General features: G+C 42.1%; 2 protein-coding genes across 3 annotated transcripts in view; one reads left to right on the top strand and one right to left on the bottom strand.

Annotated features, from left to right (window-relative positions):
• The window catches only part of myom2a (myomesin 2a), a 24,279-nt gene extending 11,881 nt beyond the window's left edge, over window positions 1-12,398 (top strand). The window contains exons 13-37 of one of the 2 annotated variants that reach the window (XM_053634924.1): window positions 32-88; window positions 2,072-2,199; window positions 2,549-2,732; window positions 3,495-3,669; window positions 3,776-3,897; window positions 5,283-5,470; window positions 5,649-5,775; window positions 6,120-6,298; window positions 7,434-7,548; window positions 7,693-7,852; window positions 7,938-8,044; window positions 8,138-8,182; window positions 8,312-8,448; window positions 8,663-8,807; window positions 8,895-8,954; window positions 9,086-9,153; window positions 9,341-9,454; window positions 9,597-9,684; window positions 9,801-9,839; window positions 10,210-10,315; window positions 10,504-10,667; window positions 10,890-10,926; window positions 11,019-11,041; window positions 11,227-11,282; window positions 11,458-12,398. In XM_053634924.1, coding sequence (XP_053490899.1) covers window positions 32-88; window positions 2,072-2,199; window positions 2,549-2,732; window positions 3,495-3,669; window positions 3,776-3,897; window positions 5,283-5,470; window positions 5,649-5,775; window positions 6,120-6,298; window positions 7,434-7,548; window positions 7,693-7,852; window positions 7,938-8,044; window positions 8,138-8,182; window positions 8,312-8,448; window positions 8,663-8,807; window positions 8,895-8,954; window positions 9,086-9,153; window positions 9,341-9,454; window positions 9,597-9,684; window positions 9,801-9,839; window positions 10,210-10,315; window positions 10,504-10,667; window positions 10,890-10,926; window positions 11,019-11,041; window positions 11,227-11,282; window positions 11,458-11,955 — 3,122 coding nt within the window. In that variant the 3' untranslated portion in view covers window positions 11,956-12,398. The remainder of the gene's footprint in view (window positions 1-31; window positions 89-2,071; window positions 2,200-2,548; window positions 2,733-3,494; window positions 3,670-3,775; window positions 3,898-5,282; window positions 5,471-5,648; window positions 5,776-6,119; window positions 6,299-7,433; window positions 7,549-7,692; window positions 7,853-7,937; window positions 8,045-8,137; window positions 8,183-8,311; window positions 8,449-8,662; window positions 8,808-8,894; window positions 8,955-9,085; window positions 9,154-9,340; window positions 9,455-9,596; window positions 9,685-9,800; window positions 9,840-10,209; window positions 10,316-10,503; window positions 10,668-10,889; window positions 10,927-11,018; window positions 11,042-11,226; window positions 11,283-11,457) is intronic. The other variant, XM_053634925.1, reaches the window with a different exon arrangement.
• lgsn (lengsin, lens protein with glutamine synthetase domain) lies at window positions 12,359-17,228 on the bottom strand. Its single transcript, XM_053634937.1, has 3 exons — window positions 14,754-17,228; window positions 14,484-14,653; window positions 12,359-14,333 (listed from the first exon to the last, which is right to left on the bottom strand). Exons 1-3 carry the CDS (start codon window positions 15,352-15,354, stop codon window positions 13,149-13,151), a joined length of 1,956 nt encoding a protein of 651 aa, XP_053490912.1. The 5' UTR covers window positions 15,355-17,228; the 3' UTR covers window positions 12,359-13,148.

Raw genomic sequence — 17,228 nt, 5'->3', positions numbered from 1 at the left:
ATGAACCGAGTTATCTTTACTGTCACAACAGTGATTAAAATCCAGGGGAAGTATGATATTGCAATTCGACAGGAGGAACTGCAAGGAGGTACCTTTATGATATGCTAATCTCAACTAACTCATTTCAAACAAACACTAATGTCACATTTGTCCTAGCATAAAAAAAAAAAAAAAGACTAATCCTCATACATCATTGAATCTTTTTCATCGACTGAACTGCATGCTCATCCAGTCTGTTGTATCACGCTGTCTTAAACGAGTCATCTTAACCTGGAACATCTCATCCATACAGCATAAAGAGCAGTCAGTACCTATTGTACCTTAATCACTGAAGATCCTTGGTTTAAATTCTATATTCTTTTATTAATCGCACGTTACTTCGAGTAATTCATTCGACACCATGATGATGAAATACATTCTTACCGTCGAGTTCACATACAGTACAGTGTTGAAATCGCACGCGTTAATGACGACTATATGAAGCATTAGAGATAAGGTTATGTATACTCAATAATATCCTATTTATCAAAGAAGCATTTGAAGAAATTTTTTTTTTAAATATAGTTTACAGTGGGTCTTTTTCATATGTCAGTAGGTTTTGGCTGGTCTCGCAATTAATTATTCATTTAAAAACTAAACCTCAATCAGTTTAACCGTCATTAACATTCCCCACGTCTTGTGTCAGCTCACGGAAAAGTTCATCCTCACAATAAACGCTTTCCTAAAATTGAGTGTGATCATCTAGCTAATATCTTTGGTGAACTTTAATCGATTTATTTTTTTTGTTTTAAATGTCATCATTTTTACGACAAGGTAAACGCTTGGTGGCATTTGCTTTAATTGCCTAATCTATTTGTTGATATTTTGATTTGAATACCGTCGTATTCATTGGAATAAGACAAATTCGGTGATCTATGCAAACATTTTATTGCTTAGAAAAGTTTTATACACTCCCGGTCAAAAGTTTGTGGACACTCGACTGGAAATGTTTCTCATGATGTTAGAAACCTTTTGATCTGAAGGTGTGAGATTAAATGTTTGAAATCGGTGTGTCGTAGACAAAAATTGAATCGCCAACATACTCGTTTCTTTCATTAGAAAACGAACATTTTATTTACAAAAATAATATATTGTTCTAAATGCACGACTCGGAGCGAAATATTCCGAAAAGCAGCCGATAAGAGTCCAGCGTAGGTGGGAAGTCCTGTAATACTGTTTAAAAAGCATCTCAGGGAGATTCCTCGAGAAAATGCCAAGAATACATTTCTGGAAATTCTAGGCAAAAAAGTGGGTCTACTTTGTGTCATGTGACGGAGGCTGAGACGGAAGCAAGCGCAGGTATGGCAGATTAATAAATCAATACGAAGTACAAAGGATCAAGTAGGAAACACAGTGCAAGGCAGGCTAGGGTCAAACGATCAGTGAAACATGGAAACCTAGGCAGAACAGAGAATCGCCGTAAACAAAGTCCATAACCAGAAACGCAACCATGAGATAAGGCTAGACTGAGCGTAATACTTCGCGAAGTCATAGTGTTCACAAAGTCTCTTTTATAGCGTGGTTGTGAGTGCTGTGAATTGGATGCAGGTGTGTGTGATTGGAATGAGTGTGTGTGTGTGTGTGTGTGTGTGTGTGTGTGTGTGTGTGTGTGTGTGTTCTGGGAATTGCAGTCCATGGCGGCCATGTTTGTAGGCCGCAGTGCAGTATGGGAAATGTAGTCACTGGTTTGCTGTGATATAACAATTTGAAGATGCTAAAATATTACATTATCTTTCTTTCTTTATTTATTTATTTTCATCACAACACAATTCCCATAGTTCCAATTGTGACTTTTGATGACTTTATTATTCTTCTAAAATGTCGGGAAATAATCAAAAATAAAGAATGACCGGTAGTGTATATTTAACTGTTTAGTTGGGGTTTTTTTTTTATCTTCTCCAAATACAATTGAAGAGTAATCTAAACCAAATATTTACCTTGTCCAATAAGAATCATTGCAAAAAAAATAATAAATGTAGTAAACTGTATGAAGTTATATTTCCAAATCAATCCCTGATCTGTTCTTATTTAGCGTACATTACGTTGCCGGAGCCCCCGACAGACGTGCATGCTACTGAAATAAATCACACGTATATTGTTCTGAGCTGGAAGCCACCCATTCCCCGAGGACGGGCAACTGTGTGGTACCTCGTTGAGAAGGTGTGTGAGTGTGTGTACCGTACGTCTGCGGTTGTTTAGCTTTTCAGGCTGTTAAACGGGGCTCGTGCAGTAAACGAACGAGTCGAACTCGGTTCCCATAAAAAAAACACTAATCGCCGAATCGAGGAAGTGTTCTAACAGGAAGACTGCTTCTTTCAACTCTTTAATAACTGATATGATTCTAAGACCTTAGAGCTGTTCTATGTATATTCATGTTTGAGTCAGCAGTTATTCTATATTAATAGCATGCTAGTGTCTTAGCATTTCTAAAGCACTGAAACAGCCTGCAGGAATCATTTTCTTCCCTGACCTGCTCTTTGCCCTGGCTGACTTTGCGCTTGTCCCTCAGTCGCTGGGTGACAGTAACTCGTGGCAGAGAGTCAACACGGGCGTACAAATACGCTCGCCACGTTACCCTCTTTACGATCTGGAGGCCACGAAAGCGTACCGTTTCCGCGTTATCACAGTCAACAAGTACGGCCCGAGCGAACCATCAGAGCCCTCGGCTCTCATCCAGAAGGCAGACGCTCACGGTAAGCGGCTTTTCCTTAATCGTAAACACCGTCCTGAGACAAAAGTCAAGTTAAGATGGAGAAAGCGTTAATATTTTGGAAGGTTTATTACATTACTACGTAAAACCCAGCCACATTTCGACGGCTTTCTTTACGTTTCTAACCACAGATGAAATTTCTGTGATTCGTCTTCAAGAGCTTCTTTGATAAACTTGTCTCATGACATATTTTTCAGGCTGCGCTCCAAGCACCGGTATGTATGAATCACCACGTTTTGGTTATGAACATATCATGAAGAGGACAGACGCTCACTATAGTTGTATTTTGACCAATATAACCATGTAGCCATGTCACACACACACCCCCACCTGCACCACCACCACCACCACCACCACCAGCTGAAGCCAGTTTCACACTGATTTGAATTTTAACGTGAAAACCGCATGAAAATCGTACGTTCAGGCTGCGTCACTCAAACACAAAGCATGTCAGTGTTTTCCGGTTTGAGAACACCTCACCTCAACGGCACAGCCTCCTCTAAAGGCTTCTGCAGTCACCATGTGAGAAGGTGTGCGTTATAATACTGCTTTGCATTTCAATCTGTCTCGTGTCACCGTTTTCTTCGGAAAGAAGGAAAGTCAAGTATCACGGGACGCATTCAAACACGCAGCTTCCCAGACATCCCAGTATCAAAGCAGGAGTATAATTAACATTGCTTTGATCTGGGGGGTTTTTTTCTTCATGATTCCGCTGGTATTATTCTCATGTGTCGTTTTCCTGCAGGAGTTCCCTCGGCTCCGGGTAAGGTCTTCGCTTCTAGAAACACCAAAACATCTGCGTTTGTGCAGTGGGATCCGCCCAAACAGGGCAAAAACCTCATGGGTTATTATGTGGATTGCTGTGTTGTCGGCTCCAAGACTTGGGCGCCCTGCAATCACAGACCCTACAAGCACACCAGGTAATATCTTTATACACACACACACACACACGCGCGCGGATTTGTTTTTCTGACACGCCTCGCTTCTTTAAAAGGGTAAACTAAGGCTAAATATGTATCTGGACAGGTTTGTGGTCCATGGCCTGACTCCTGGTGATACGTATATATTCCGTGTCCAGGCAGTGAATGCCTATGGTCTGAGTGAAGAGTCTCAGGAGTCCGCTCCACTCTTCATTGACGCTGCTCTCGGTAAGCATGTAGCCAGATTTCTTTGGGTTATATTCTTCTTTTATGTACATTTGCTACTGGTTAAGTTGTACCCAATGCAAATATATGCAAAAAAAAACAGTAAAGCAGATGTTTTCATGTGGATTATTAAATTATCGATGGCGGTTTGTTATTATATACTGTTTGTATGTATGTATGTATGTATGTACAGTTGTACTCATAAATGTACATACCCCCCCCCCCTGCCGAATCTGCAAAATGTTCATAATTTAAAAAAATATAAATAATAATAATAATAATAAGTGAGACAGTATGATTGGTGTAAATTCTTTAATTTTAAATTATTTTGTCTTCTGGGACACATGTAGATATCTTATGTAGCTTCTTAAGGGTAGTGCTAAATGGAAAAATTATAAGAGTTTACACCGATCATCCTGTTCAAAAGTTTACACTCCCCCGGTTCTTAATGTATCGTGTCGCCTTCTTGAGCATCAGTGAACGTTTGCACCTTTTGTAATAGTCGTGTACGAGTCCCTCAGTCGTCCTCAGTGTGAAAAGACAGATCTCGACATCATATAGCGATAGTTAGAAAGGGGTTAAATATGGAGAAGATGCTGGAAAAGTAAAGAATGTGCAGGACCTGGAGGATTTTTCTGAAGAACAGTGGGCAGTTTAACTGCTCAGGACAAACAAGGGACTCGTGAACAACTCTCACAAAACATTAAAACAATCCTGGATCATCCAGGTAACGACACACGGGATTAAGAATCAAGCGTGTGTAAACTTTTGAACTGGTTCACGTGTGAAAATTCAGCTATTATCTTGTCTCGTGGACTAGATGTAAACATCTGTTATGTGAAATAGCTTCTTCAGGGTAGAACTCAATTAAAATAAATAAATAAATAAATGTGATGTGAACGATCCTTCTTATTTTTAAAAACAATTGTTAACATTTAGCAGATTCTGCAAGGGGTGTGTAAATTTATGAGCGCAACTGTATTAACACAGATTCCTGTATCAATCTCAATGCAAACTCTGCTGTTGTGGAATAAGAGATGAATTCGATCGATTCTTCTGTTGTCTCACACAGAGAGAGGCGTGGACTATGGTATGTGAGTTTTATATGCGTTCCTCAACAGCACAACTAAACTCACTCTCCAGTCAGTTTTTCTTTACCATTTAATAACCCCACGTTTTTATTTATTGATCGATTATTATCGACTGTCTCTCCACTGACATGATTCACTCACGGTTTTAAGGTGTGGATGTGGACTCAAGTCCATGCTTGTACCCTTGAATGCTATCTAGAATCAAGCGCCTTGTTGTGGTTCAAGGTTCTGATCCAGCAGTCCAATCACGTAACAGACATGCGTCCCGTCGCTTAACTCGGTCTCGTTGCTTTTCAGCGGTTCCCTCTGCCCCATACGCCATCACTCTGCTCAGCTGCGACGGAGCCTCCATGACCCTCGCCTGGAAACGCCCTAAACACACCGGTGGAAGCAGGATCACGTCCTACTTCCTGGACAAACGGGAAGCGGACTCTGTGCTGTGGAAGGAGGTCAGCTCAAGACCTGCCACTAGCAGGGTTTATAAGGTAAGCAGTTCTTACATATTATAAAGCATATTCGGAAGATGTCGTCTCAGGCGTAGATATTTTCACGGTGTGGTTAGCTGATATCCAGTCAAAGCATGGCTACTAGAAGATTGATAGCGTATATACACTGTGCGCAATGCATCTCTGTGAATATGCTTCTGTTTCACTCGACACACAGGTGGAGAATCTGATCGCTGGAAACTTCTACGAGTTTAAAGTTCAAGCTGGCAACATGGCCGGTGTCGGTCTGGCGTCTGAGCCCAGCGTGCCATTCGCCTGTGAGGCCTGGACCATGCCTGAGCCTGGTGAGTATCCGTGGCCTATCCAATCAGAATACGGACAGACATATCCACATATTGAGAGTAAATGATTGAAGACTGGTAATAATAGTACAGTAATGGTAAAGTACTCGAGTAATAAAGCAACACAACGATTTGAATATTTGTCGTTATCCCGGCGATGAGCAAAAGCACGCGTAGCATTCATTCATTTTTTTCTTGTTTTTTTTTTTTTTTTACAGGCTCGACTGTGACTTTTAAGTAAAAGAGCATCTTTATAAAAAAATGTTATTGGTTTAGAATATCAGCTACCAGTTAGAACAGGTTAGTTTCCTCCTTAGGTGTTTCCTTACACTGTTTCACACCTTCAGGCCCTGCATATGACATCAGTTTCTGGGAGGTGCGAGATGATTCGCTCCTGGTGCGGTGGAAGGCTCCAGTCTACACTGGGGCCAGTCCTATCACGGGTTACTTTCTGGAAATGGCCAAGAAGGGATCCTCTGACTTTGTGGCAGTCAATGCTGAGGCTGTGAACCGTTGTTACTTGACGGTAACGGACAACTAAAAATGAACTTATGGAATAAATAATTGTATGAATTATTCGTGACTCTGCTGCAGCTCCCAACAGCAGCCACAGTTTAATTTATTTATTTGTTGGTTTGTTTATTTAACCCATCCGTAAGCTTCACATTTTCTACATCGTCATCATCATAGTTGTTAGGAGTCAGTGTTTTTATTTGGACTCATTTTGGTCCGCCTGCTTCTCTGTTATTATTAGGATCCGATATATATAAACCAGTGCTATTTTCTCGGCTGGCAGCCACTTATTGTGGGTGGATTCCAGCTTGAGACAAACTTGCAAAGATGACAAATTACCACGACTCACGGTTCATCAACCTCAATCTATTCCCAGTATACATCTTTAGGCTCTCGTTTCCCTTATATAAACCTTGCTTTATTCCTCCCCTTGCATGGTATGTGTTCTTCAAGGCAAGGTTTAAAGGTAGTGTCGTATGCACAAGTGAAACATTCATGCACTAATAAGGAAAAATCTGGCAACCTCAGAGGGTAAACAGGTCATTAAAAAAAATGGAAAATATAGGTACACACCCACTTTAGCAAAATAAATGTATAAATAAATTTCCCCTTGTGTCAATTGACGCACAAACCCAGTTCATAAGCTTGCGTCTCTGATGGTGCATTAGTGCATATGTAATGGGCGGCTTGCACATCTGGAAAGGCGACATCAATGCTGAAAGGTATATACTGGTTTTAGAGCAACACATGCTTCCATCCAGATTCCATCCCATGTTTACTTCTGAGAGACTCCGCCTCTCTAAGATACTCTTTTTATACCCAATCATCTTACTGACCTGTTGCCAGTTAACCTAATTAGCTGCGAAATGTTCCTCCAGCTGTTTCTTTTTACTAACACTTACTTTTCCAGCCTTTTGTTGCCCCTGTCCCAACTTTTTTTGAGACGTGTCGCGGCCATCAAATTCAAAATTTGCATAATTTTTTTTTACATGTCCTCAGTTTAAACATTTTTTCTACGTTCTGTCGTGAATAACATACGGGTTTACTTTCTGCACAGCGTCCCAGCGTTTGTTTGGAATTGGAGTCGTGTCTTGTGATTCACGAACTCTAAATACAGCCCTATATGTCGGCTATGTTTTGTCATGTAGGTGACCGGTCTGGAGACAGGAGCTTCGTATGTGTTTAAAGTATGTGCCGCGAATGCCTCGGGTAAAGGAAGGGCCTCAGATGTGTCTGAGTCTGTGTGTGTTAAAGCTCTGCCAGGTAACTTTGCCTTTCTATTGTTTAAAAGCAAATTCACTCATTATAGTTTTAGGGGTTTTTTTTAACGCTCAAGTTCATCGTTCGTTCATGATGCGTACTAGTCCATGAAATATATTTTATTCGCCGTGTGCGACTGTTTCTAAGGTACGAAGGAGATCGTCTGTGGTGTGGATGAGGAGACTGGAGATATCTTCTTGTCCTTCGAGGCTTGCGAGACATCTGAGCACTCCAAGTTTGTTTGGTCCAAGTCCTACAAAGAAATCGCCGAATCCAAGAGAGTCACCGCCTCAGCTGTCGGAAGAACGTGTGTTGCGCTACGCATCTTAACTATATTAAGCATCCAGGTCTTACTGGTGTAAGAACTAACCGTGTAACTGTATTGCCTGCAGCTCCAAGCTGACGTTTATCAACCCTGAGAAGGACGACCTGGGTCTCTACTCAGTGGCTGTGACGGATACAGAAGGAGTATCCTCTAGTTACAGCCTCAAGGAGGAGGGTATGTGACGGAGGTCCAATTGAGGACTTGGTTTTCCCCCAGTTCAGATTTGTATAATGTCCCTCTAAATCTGATTTATTCTCTCCTTTTTAGAACTCAATAAAATGCTCGACCTCAGCTACAACATCAGACATCCAAGTTAGTACAGATATCTGTTTTATTTGTTGTTGTTGTTGTTGTTGTTGTTGTTGTTGTTGTTGTTTTTCCCCCACTTACAGCACCTACTTTGTACACACAAAGACTTGTTTGTTTTCTTTGGGATTTCAGTTGTTCCCCTGAAGACAGAGCTGAACTACGAAGTTCTCGAGAAGGGTCATGTGCGTTTCTGGCTGCAGGCCAAGAAGCTGTCCTCTGCTGCGTCCTACAGGTTCATCGTTAACGATAAGGAGATCACTAGTTCTGAGGTAGAGAGCACGTCCCGCGCATGACCATGACCCCCTCACTGTGACTGAGTGTTACTTGAAAAGAACAAAGCGCATATTCACTACATAAACATGTACTAACGGCGGTATCCTTCAACACTGATCAAACTCTTGGTTCAGTGCCTTCTCAAATGTCTCATTATGTTTTAAGTGCTATTATGTGTGTGTGTGTGTGTGTGTGTGTGTGTGAGTTTAGGGTCAAAAGATTAGCCACAATGCTTCCACTGGAGTTATTCAGATGGTAATTGAGCACTTCACCAGAGCCAACGAGGGCACGTATACCCTTCAGATCCATGACGGAAAAGCCAAGAACCAAAGCTCCCTGGTGCTTGTGGGAGATGGTGAGACATGGCATTGTCCAGCTACGACTGCGTTCTTGGTCTCGTCAGTTTAAGTGAGTGACACTGTTTTGGTTTGTTTGGTTTCAGTCTTCAAGACTGCACTGAAGGAGGCTGAATTTCAGCGAAAAGAACACCTCAGGAAACAAGGTTATAAACGATGCGTACAGTAAACACACCCCACTCTGCAGTTTATCGCCATGCACGATGAGAACTACCGAGTTGTGTAATAGCGGAACATTCCTATTGAATGCATATTGAACACTCTTTCTCTTACTCAGGTCCACATTTCTCGGAGTACCTGTCTTTCCATGTGGATGACGAGTGCACTGTTAAGCTTGTATGCAAGGTAAATTAAAAACGTTCAGCAGAGGACCACCTACCTCATACAGCAAGCATACCTAATAATCTGTGTTATATGAACATTATTTGAAGCCTATACACGGTGGCATAAATGTAAAGAGTGACCGTCATCACCGTCTTGAATACTGTGCTGCACCGGAGGTCTCAAAGAATGTTATGCGATCGTGTTCTAGCTGGCCAACGTGAGGAAAGACACCACGTTCACCTGGTTTAAAGAAGACGAAGAAATCACTCTCGATGTCGCACCCAACCCAATGTCCGGATCCTGCGCGCTTCCTATCCCCTTGGTAACGAACTCAACTTCTTTTTTTTTCCCTGAATGTTATCCGTGTGTATATATATATATATATATATATATATATATATATATATATATAATTTCTAATGTTTTAGCTTAAAGCTTGAACATAACTGTAATCCATCTTACAGTTTTCCAGAAAAGACCAGGGCATTTACAAAGCAGTGCTGAGCGATGATCGTGGAAAGGATACTTCTGTTTATGACATTTCTGGCCAAGGTAATGCTTTTATCATATACAGTATGTTCACTGTTTTCACTTACTTAGCATTTTCTGTCGTATTTCACTGGATAATCTAATCACCTTTTCTTTTCTTTTTTTCTTTCTCCGTGTAGTATTTGAGGATATCATCAGCGCCATCGCCCACATTTCTGGTACACTGACTGCATTCGAAAGCTTTTACTCGCACGTCTGTACTAATCGTTAAGGAAGCCTATTAGAACCAAGCCTTTATCCTATTTTAATTCATTTTTATTTCATTTACTTGCATTAATCTGTAATCTTATTATTATTTTTATATATATATATATACACAAAGCCATATTTGGAGCTATAGAACTTTAGTATTGTGGAAATGTCATTTTAAAGCCATTGAGAATGTTTTGTGCCGAAAAGGAAATCTACTCTCGGTATCGCTGTGCTGTTGCACACTTCCTTACTGAATGAGCATGAGTATGGAGAATGAGAATATACTCGAGTATAAACCTGGGTCGGGCTTCTAAATACGGTTCCTGGTTGTTGCAGGCTCCTCTGCCTCTGAACTGATGTTGCAGTGCACACCAGAGGGCATCAGACTGCAGTGCTATATGAAATACTACACGGAGGAAATGAAGACCAGCTGGTTCCACAAGTACTCACGTTTTGTGTTAATCCGAGAGTTTTACAAGGATCCTCAGTGCACGCTCATACCCGCAGTTAACCCAGTTCAATTCAACTGAGTGCATCGAGCAAATATAATCCCCGATCATAATATAAGCCATGACTGTCGATGCCCGAGTTTTAGGATCGTAGTGTTGAGTCTTGTTTTTCGTGTTTTAGGGAAAGTAAAATCGCCTCTTCGGAGAGGATGAGGATCGGAGGCACGTCCGAAATGGCCTGGATGCAGATCTGTGAGCCTACTGATAGGGAGAAGGGCCAGTACACCATTGAGATTCACGATGGCAAAACTGCCTACACCCGATCCTTTGACCTCTCTGGACAAGGCAAGTCATGCATTGTTAATTTAATGACTTAAAATGACTATGTATGCCTATTTGAATGCCTACATGGGCTTTATTCCCATCTCCTCGGTTTAATATGGTGTCGTGTTGTGTTATCTGGGTATCGCTTATTTTGTTCATTTGCCTTATTATTACATATTCACGCAGAAAAGATTTATTGTTATATTAGTGTCTTTTGTTTTCTTCTTCTTCTTATCAAAACAGCATACAATGATGCTTATGCTGAATTCCAACGACTCAAGTAAGTGAAACAGTAATACGCAGCAATAACATACGTTTTTACTGATATTTACCGAACAGTTTTTGCTAACGAGTCGTGCTTCTTTTTTACAGGGCCGCAGCATTTGCAGAGAAAAGTGAGAGCAACTCAGAACAACAAAACTATTATCATGTAGTAGTTGTACAACTCTACAGTCTTTTCAATTCAGTGCTTTAATAATATCTCACGTTTTTTTTTATGTAATGATCAATGCAGTTTTGACACTGAGTAAGGCATGTAGCTGAATGCATATGCTAAAATGTCTGCTCTCGTCCTCTGTAGACCGTGGCAGAGTAATGGGTGGACTGCCAGACGTCGTCACGATTATGGAGTACAAGGTAATATTTAGCTGGCCTGTACTTTAATCGGAAAGTAAAACTAATCCCAGGCTTAAAGAATTCTATCACGTTTTGTGTTTATTTCATCATTTGGGTTCTTAATAAAGTTTAAAGTAAACAAAAGATGTCGCACGCAGCCCTCACAATATATCTTTCTGACCTCTCAACTTTTCAGACCCTGAATTTGACATGTACAGTGTGGGGTGACCCCAAGCCCGAGGTCACCTGGTTCAAGAACGAACAGGAAGTTGTGTCTGACGACCACAACCAGATCACTTTCGAGAGCGGCAAGTTTGCCAGCCTCACCATCAAATCCGTTACGGTGGATGATTCAGGCAAGTACAGCATCAACGTGCGGAACAAGTATGGCGGCGAGTTTGTGGAGATCACCGTCAGTGTGTACAAGCTGGGCGAGGAGATCCATGAACCCAAGTTGGGACAGATGGCGAGACCCACCACAGCACCCAAGTCCTCCGCACCACCCTCCTCAAAGCCCCAGACTCCTGCACCATCCGTGAAGACCCCTACCCCAGCCCCGTCTGTTAAATCCCCAACTCCACCTCAAGCCGCAAAGTCCCCTACCCCGACTCCCAAATCCCCCACCCCACCTAGGAGTGCCAAGTCCCCCACTCCTCCCAGATTCATGAGGTCCCCAACGCCCACCAAGAAGTAAAACAAGAGGCTGTTACTTCCAGTGGATGATTTAGATATTGATATCGCAAAAAACGTATAGTGCTTGATAATATTTGAAAAATTTGACCACAGAAGTGGTTTATCAATCGATAACTTATTGGCCAAAATAAAAGAATATTGGCATCAAGTTAACCTTGTTAGTTTGTCATTTTTCATAGAGGTGGCTTATAAATCAACATAGTCTATGTTCTATGTGCATGAGCGCTTTCAGAAATGCGTTTGGGTAGATTTTATTAGATCAGACTAGAACTCTAATATCAGACTCTGTTGTAACAAAAGTCAAGGAAGTGGTTAAATATTCATTTAATCCAAAAACATTATGATAATAACAACCACCACGTTTGTGAACGCCATCACCATACAACTCTCCTTCTGTAGTTCGTAATGCTTTGTTTTGGCAATAAAAACAGTGATCAACTTCCATCTGTTGCATTCCCAGTTATTTTGCTCTATGCGGAGTTATATACAGCTTCGGATCAGAAATCAAGAATCGGTCACTGCTGCGTTTTATATCTTTATATCTTCAGAAAATGGTCCTCGGGGAAAAATGTCCTTAATAAAATGACTTCTTGCTTAGCCAGTTCACCCAGTAGATTCATTCAGAGTAATTCAGTTAAAGGCAACCTGTCAGGAAGGAGGTATATTTTTGTCTTATGGTTTAAGATTAAAAAGGTTAAAGTGTTTAGAAGGTTGTCCTGTAATGTGTAACGGACATAAATATGCGTGCAGGATGAAAGCACAGTGAAACGTCTTTATATGTGTGCTGAAAGTAAAAGCATTTATTTGGAATATCTCACTGAGTGGTGGAGCCTGGGCCTAGGGTTCGGTGAAAATAAATACTATTATAAAGTTTTGTGTTGTCGTTAAGGTAAGAATTTAACTTGGGGGTATGTTTTTTTTCTCCCATTTTATATAAAGGCTCTTCATGGGCTTTTGTTCGAATTAAACGATGGCGCATTTCAAAGATAACAATAGTGTTTTCCGGTGTCTTGGTAGTCACAGTCGCAAGACCTATATACTCTAGGTGTGGATTATGACAAGTGCATTACGACAAAACTACCCCTCCATCACCCCTAACCCTTTACGTTCCTCAGAAGTAATACATGATTTTTACCTCATTATATTCTACCTGACTTCCGACAGGGAAACCAGTTCATCACATGAAAATGATCTCTAGATGAAGTATTCCAGGGTTTTGTTCCTGTCTGTATCAGTCTCCTGTGTCTCAATCTCTAGGCGTTTCATGGCAATGAAATAACGCACAAATGGCTCACCCAGCGCCCCACGAATCACACTGTCTTCTGCCAGGGCCACTAAGGCGTCCTCCAGTTTAACAGGTATGGGAAACTGTTTTTGCTGCACTGGAGCTCTGTTAAGGAACTGTTCTGCGCAGAGGTTATGCTTGATACCATCCAATCCAGCTGCGATGGTAGCTGCCAAGACTATGTAAGGGTTTGCCATTGCTGAGCCAAGCTTGTTCTCAATGTGGGTCTCCTGCCCAGAGTGAAGCTTCACGTTAAAAGCACAACTGTTGTCGTTGCAGCCACACGTGGCATAGAATTTGCTCTTTGAACACTTGCCTTTGGAAATTTGAGTCTGGTAGCCTATCCCTGGAGCCATTAGGCAGCTTAGAGCTGGTGAGTGGTGGAGAAGACCTCCAAGCCATTTCTTGCCAATCTCGGACATCTCGCTAGTGCCTGAATGGAAAAGATTTCTCCTGCCATTGGCATCCCATAGGCTGTGGGACAGGCAGCCAGAATTGTAGATGGTCTCATCAGTAAGGAAGGTGGCAATGTAGTTACACTTTCTGGCCAATTCTTTAACTCCAGTACGAAAGGTGAAGGCACCGTCGGCGGTTTCAATCCCAAATGCAGGCTTGAAGCAGATCTCCATTTGTCCTGGACCACTGGCAGATGCAAAGCTATCCACGCTGATGCCCATGTGGTACATCCCTCTCACCAGTTGCTGTAAGAAAGGCATGTCGTGATTACTCAGTAGAGTAGTAGCAGGGAAAAATATGACCTTGGAGCCCATCCGCTCCGGCACTCCAAAGATGCAGCATTCATATGTGAAAGAAGAATGGATGGAGAATCCCATGGCTTGAAGCTGACCCAGCATCAGCTTAGCAATAAAGCGAGGAGATGTACGCAGAGGGATCCCTGTGATGGTACAAGGATCGCAAATGATACGAGCAGTCTGCTCAGCCCAAGGAAGGACCCGGAAGGTGGAGAGATCAGGGATCAGAAGAATATCATTGTTGAAACTGGCAGCAACTGGATGATCAACCTCATTTTCCTTGGGGCTCAGTGTCAGCTCCAGGTAGCTTCTAGGCATGGGCACACCATAAACTGCTTTTTCCTGTGATGCCAATGAAAAGTAATAATCAATACTATACATTTTTACAACGGAATATTTTGATGATCATTTTAATGTCATCAATGCTTATTAAGGTTTATTCAATCAAAAAAGAAAAGAATCATAGCTGGATGAAGATAGATAAGTATTTACATGAAATAAGGAAGCAGGGACAGTCTTGGATCTAGATACACCATGGAGATCGGTGGCTTCAAAGCGAACAAAGCCTATATTCTCACGGTTGATCTGCTGCTTTATGTGTTCAACCTCTGAAATGAAGTTTTGGGATCCGTGGTATTCTGTGTCGGGATTCTTCTTGTTATCTACAGAGCGTACGGAAATTCGAATTATTCGTTAATATCCGTTCACAGTTTACCAGACACTATAAGAGCAGAGGTAGTGAACTCCAAAAGGGACACTAACCTGTCGGTGATGTCCCAGGGTCGACCCAGTATGGTCTTTCACTGGTGGGTGACGTAAAACCGGTGGGACTATTTGTATGCCCACCTGTCTTCGAAGAACCACCAGATTCCCGACCAGATGAAGCATTATCTCTTGTTCTACTACTCCCTAGAGTGGGCTTGAAGGTTGTGAAGGACTTAGTTGGTATGTCATCTGGTTTACAGTCGATTCTCTGTCCAGGCATGTGGCAGCGATGACGAACTAATTGGTCTTCATCTCGCTCTCTCAGCAGGCTTTTCAGTTCCTCCATTGTTTGTTTAGAAACGCTAGAAACACCTGCTCCTGGAGGTAGGTTGTCTGGGTTGCCTTCTCTATTCCATTCATCAGTACAAGCGAAGTCCTCGGGCTGCGCTGCAGTGGAGACAGTGGGCCAGTAGTGTGGGCCAATCGAAATTATAGTGGAGTTGTCAGTGGGACTTGGAGCAGATAAGTTAGTCTGGACTATAGGCAAATCAAACCTTCTTGTATCCCAATCCGAAGAGGCTACATGTTTCCCACTTACCCTTACACCGTTCTTTTTGCCATGGCTCAGATTGCCGCCATCTATTTGGTCTGAATCCATCGAGGCGGTTTCCCAAATTCTGTGTAAATCCTCCTGATTTGTTAATTGTTCCCTCGAGCCTTTAATGCCTATAGTTTGAAAATGTGCTCCAAGTTGAAACCAGAGCTATGGCTGAGCACATCTTTTATAGGCAACATGTACAATGCTGACTGATTTGGAACAATCCCTTTGCGCTCACCATGTGTTCAGAGCAAAGTGGTTTACATAACTAATAACCTGTGACTGAACTATCCTTCATGCTTGGCCAAACCCAGACAAATCCAGGCTGTTCACTGGGCTATTGTATAGGTCAAAAACTGCTGTGCAAAACTGCTGTGCGTCAGCTTTTGTAAAGGCTACTAAGCACGCTTTATCAAATTTCTAGAAACACATTACATAAGAGAGAAAGGATTCAGAAGCTTTGCCTAGTCCACAATGTAAGCTGCATAAAGAACAGGAAATTTCATTCTCTTGCAATTTGGTACTGTGTATGTAATGAGATGTCGTTTGATTATACAGATGTTTTAATGTCAAATATTATTCATTTATTTATCCTCACTATCTACTTTTTCCTGGTCAGTGTGTTCCACAGTGTGTTCAAGCTTCCATTGAAAGGCACCATGCACAAATTCACACACGCATTCACACCTAGGGCCAATTTAGCGTAGCCAGTCATCTTAACGCCATGTTTTAGGGAGATGGGAGGAAACCCCCCACCTGGTTCATGACATGGTTCTGACATGCAAAACATCAGTAACCTAACCCAGGAGCACCAGGGTAGCAACGCTACCCACTGCAACACCTTGCGGTACGTTGTATGAACAATTTACTGTCACCCTGGCAACCAACAGATTCTGATGGTCCTCCATGAAGAGCAATGTGATGGATTTTGACAAAGAATGCTCAGCTTGTGCACAAACTAGAACATCTCACCATCTTCCCCTAGGAACCTCTACCCATACCACGACGCTCAGAACTGATCTACCAGTTTCACAAGGATTCAACAACAAAGTTCTCACCAACTCTTTCTCTAAAGCCTGCCGCCTTTTTCCCTCTTCCCACACCTCCTCACGCCACAGTCCTAAGATTCCAACCACTCCCATACGAGACTTGAGACTCCCATACGACAAGTCCAAGATTCAGTGGCCCTTTAAAAACACTTCTACAAGTGAATCCAGTCTCTTACCACATAGAGTGTCCATAATCATCATACAGAATTGCATCCATTATTACTCAGCAGGTCCGCCTCACACCTCCAGGGTTGGGGGTTCGATTCCCGCTGCCCTGTGTGTGCAGAGTTTGCATGTTCTCCCTGTGCTGTGGGGGTTTCCTTCCCCAGTCCAAAGACATGCATGGTAGGCTGATTGGCATGTCTAAAGTGTCCGTAATATATGAGTGGGTGTGTGAGTGTGTATGTGATTGTGCCCTGTGATGGATTGGCACCCTGTCCAGGGTGTACCACGCCTTGTGCCCAATGCTCCCTGGGATAGACTCCAGGTTCCCTGAGGAATAAGAGGTATAGAAGATGGATGGATGGATGGATTACTCAAACCTGTTTATCTTCCTCCCACTCCCAGCAAGTGAGCTGTCTTCACAACTATGGATTGAGTTTATGTGGACCAGTTTATAAGGAGGTCTGGGAGGGGTATGGGCCTCAAGAATGCTGATGACATTCCAGACCTGTCTCTCATAACAGTTTCATTGTGAACATCAGGGTTAACCTGCTCCATGGTCCAGGGTTTTACTGTTTTTTGGTTGTTGTTTTTTTTGGATTGGTACAGTTCTTTGAAAATGACTAATTTAATGAGGGAAAACCCTTTGTATGCTTGGATTTTCTATTAAAGCATCATTGCTATGATTTCTGTTTCATTTTTTCAGAAGATGTTAAAGGACGA

The sequence above is a fragment of the Ictalurus furcatus genome, chromosome 10 (genome assembly GCF_023375685.1).
Source record: "Ictalurus furcatus strain D&B chromosome 10, Billie_1.0, whole genome shotgun sequence".
In the NCBI taxonomy this organism is placed as follows: domain Eukaryota; kingdom Metazoa; phylum Chordata; class Actinopteri; order Siluriformes; family Ictaluridae; genus Ictalurus; species Ictalurus furcatus.
The sequence above is the reverse complement of the archived record's forward strand: the minus strand, read 5'-3'. Positions and strand labels throughout refer to the sequence as shown.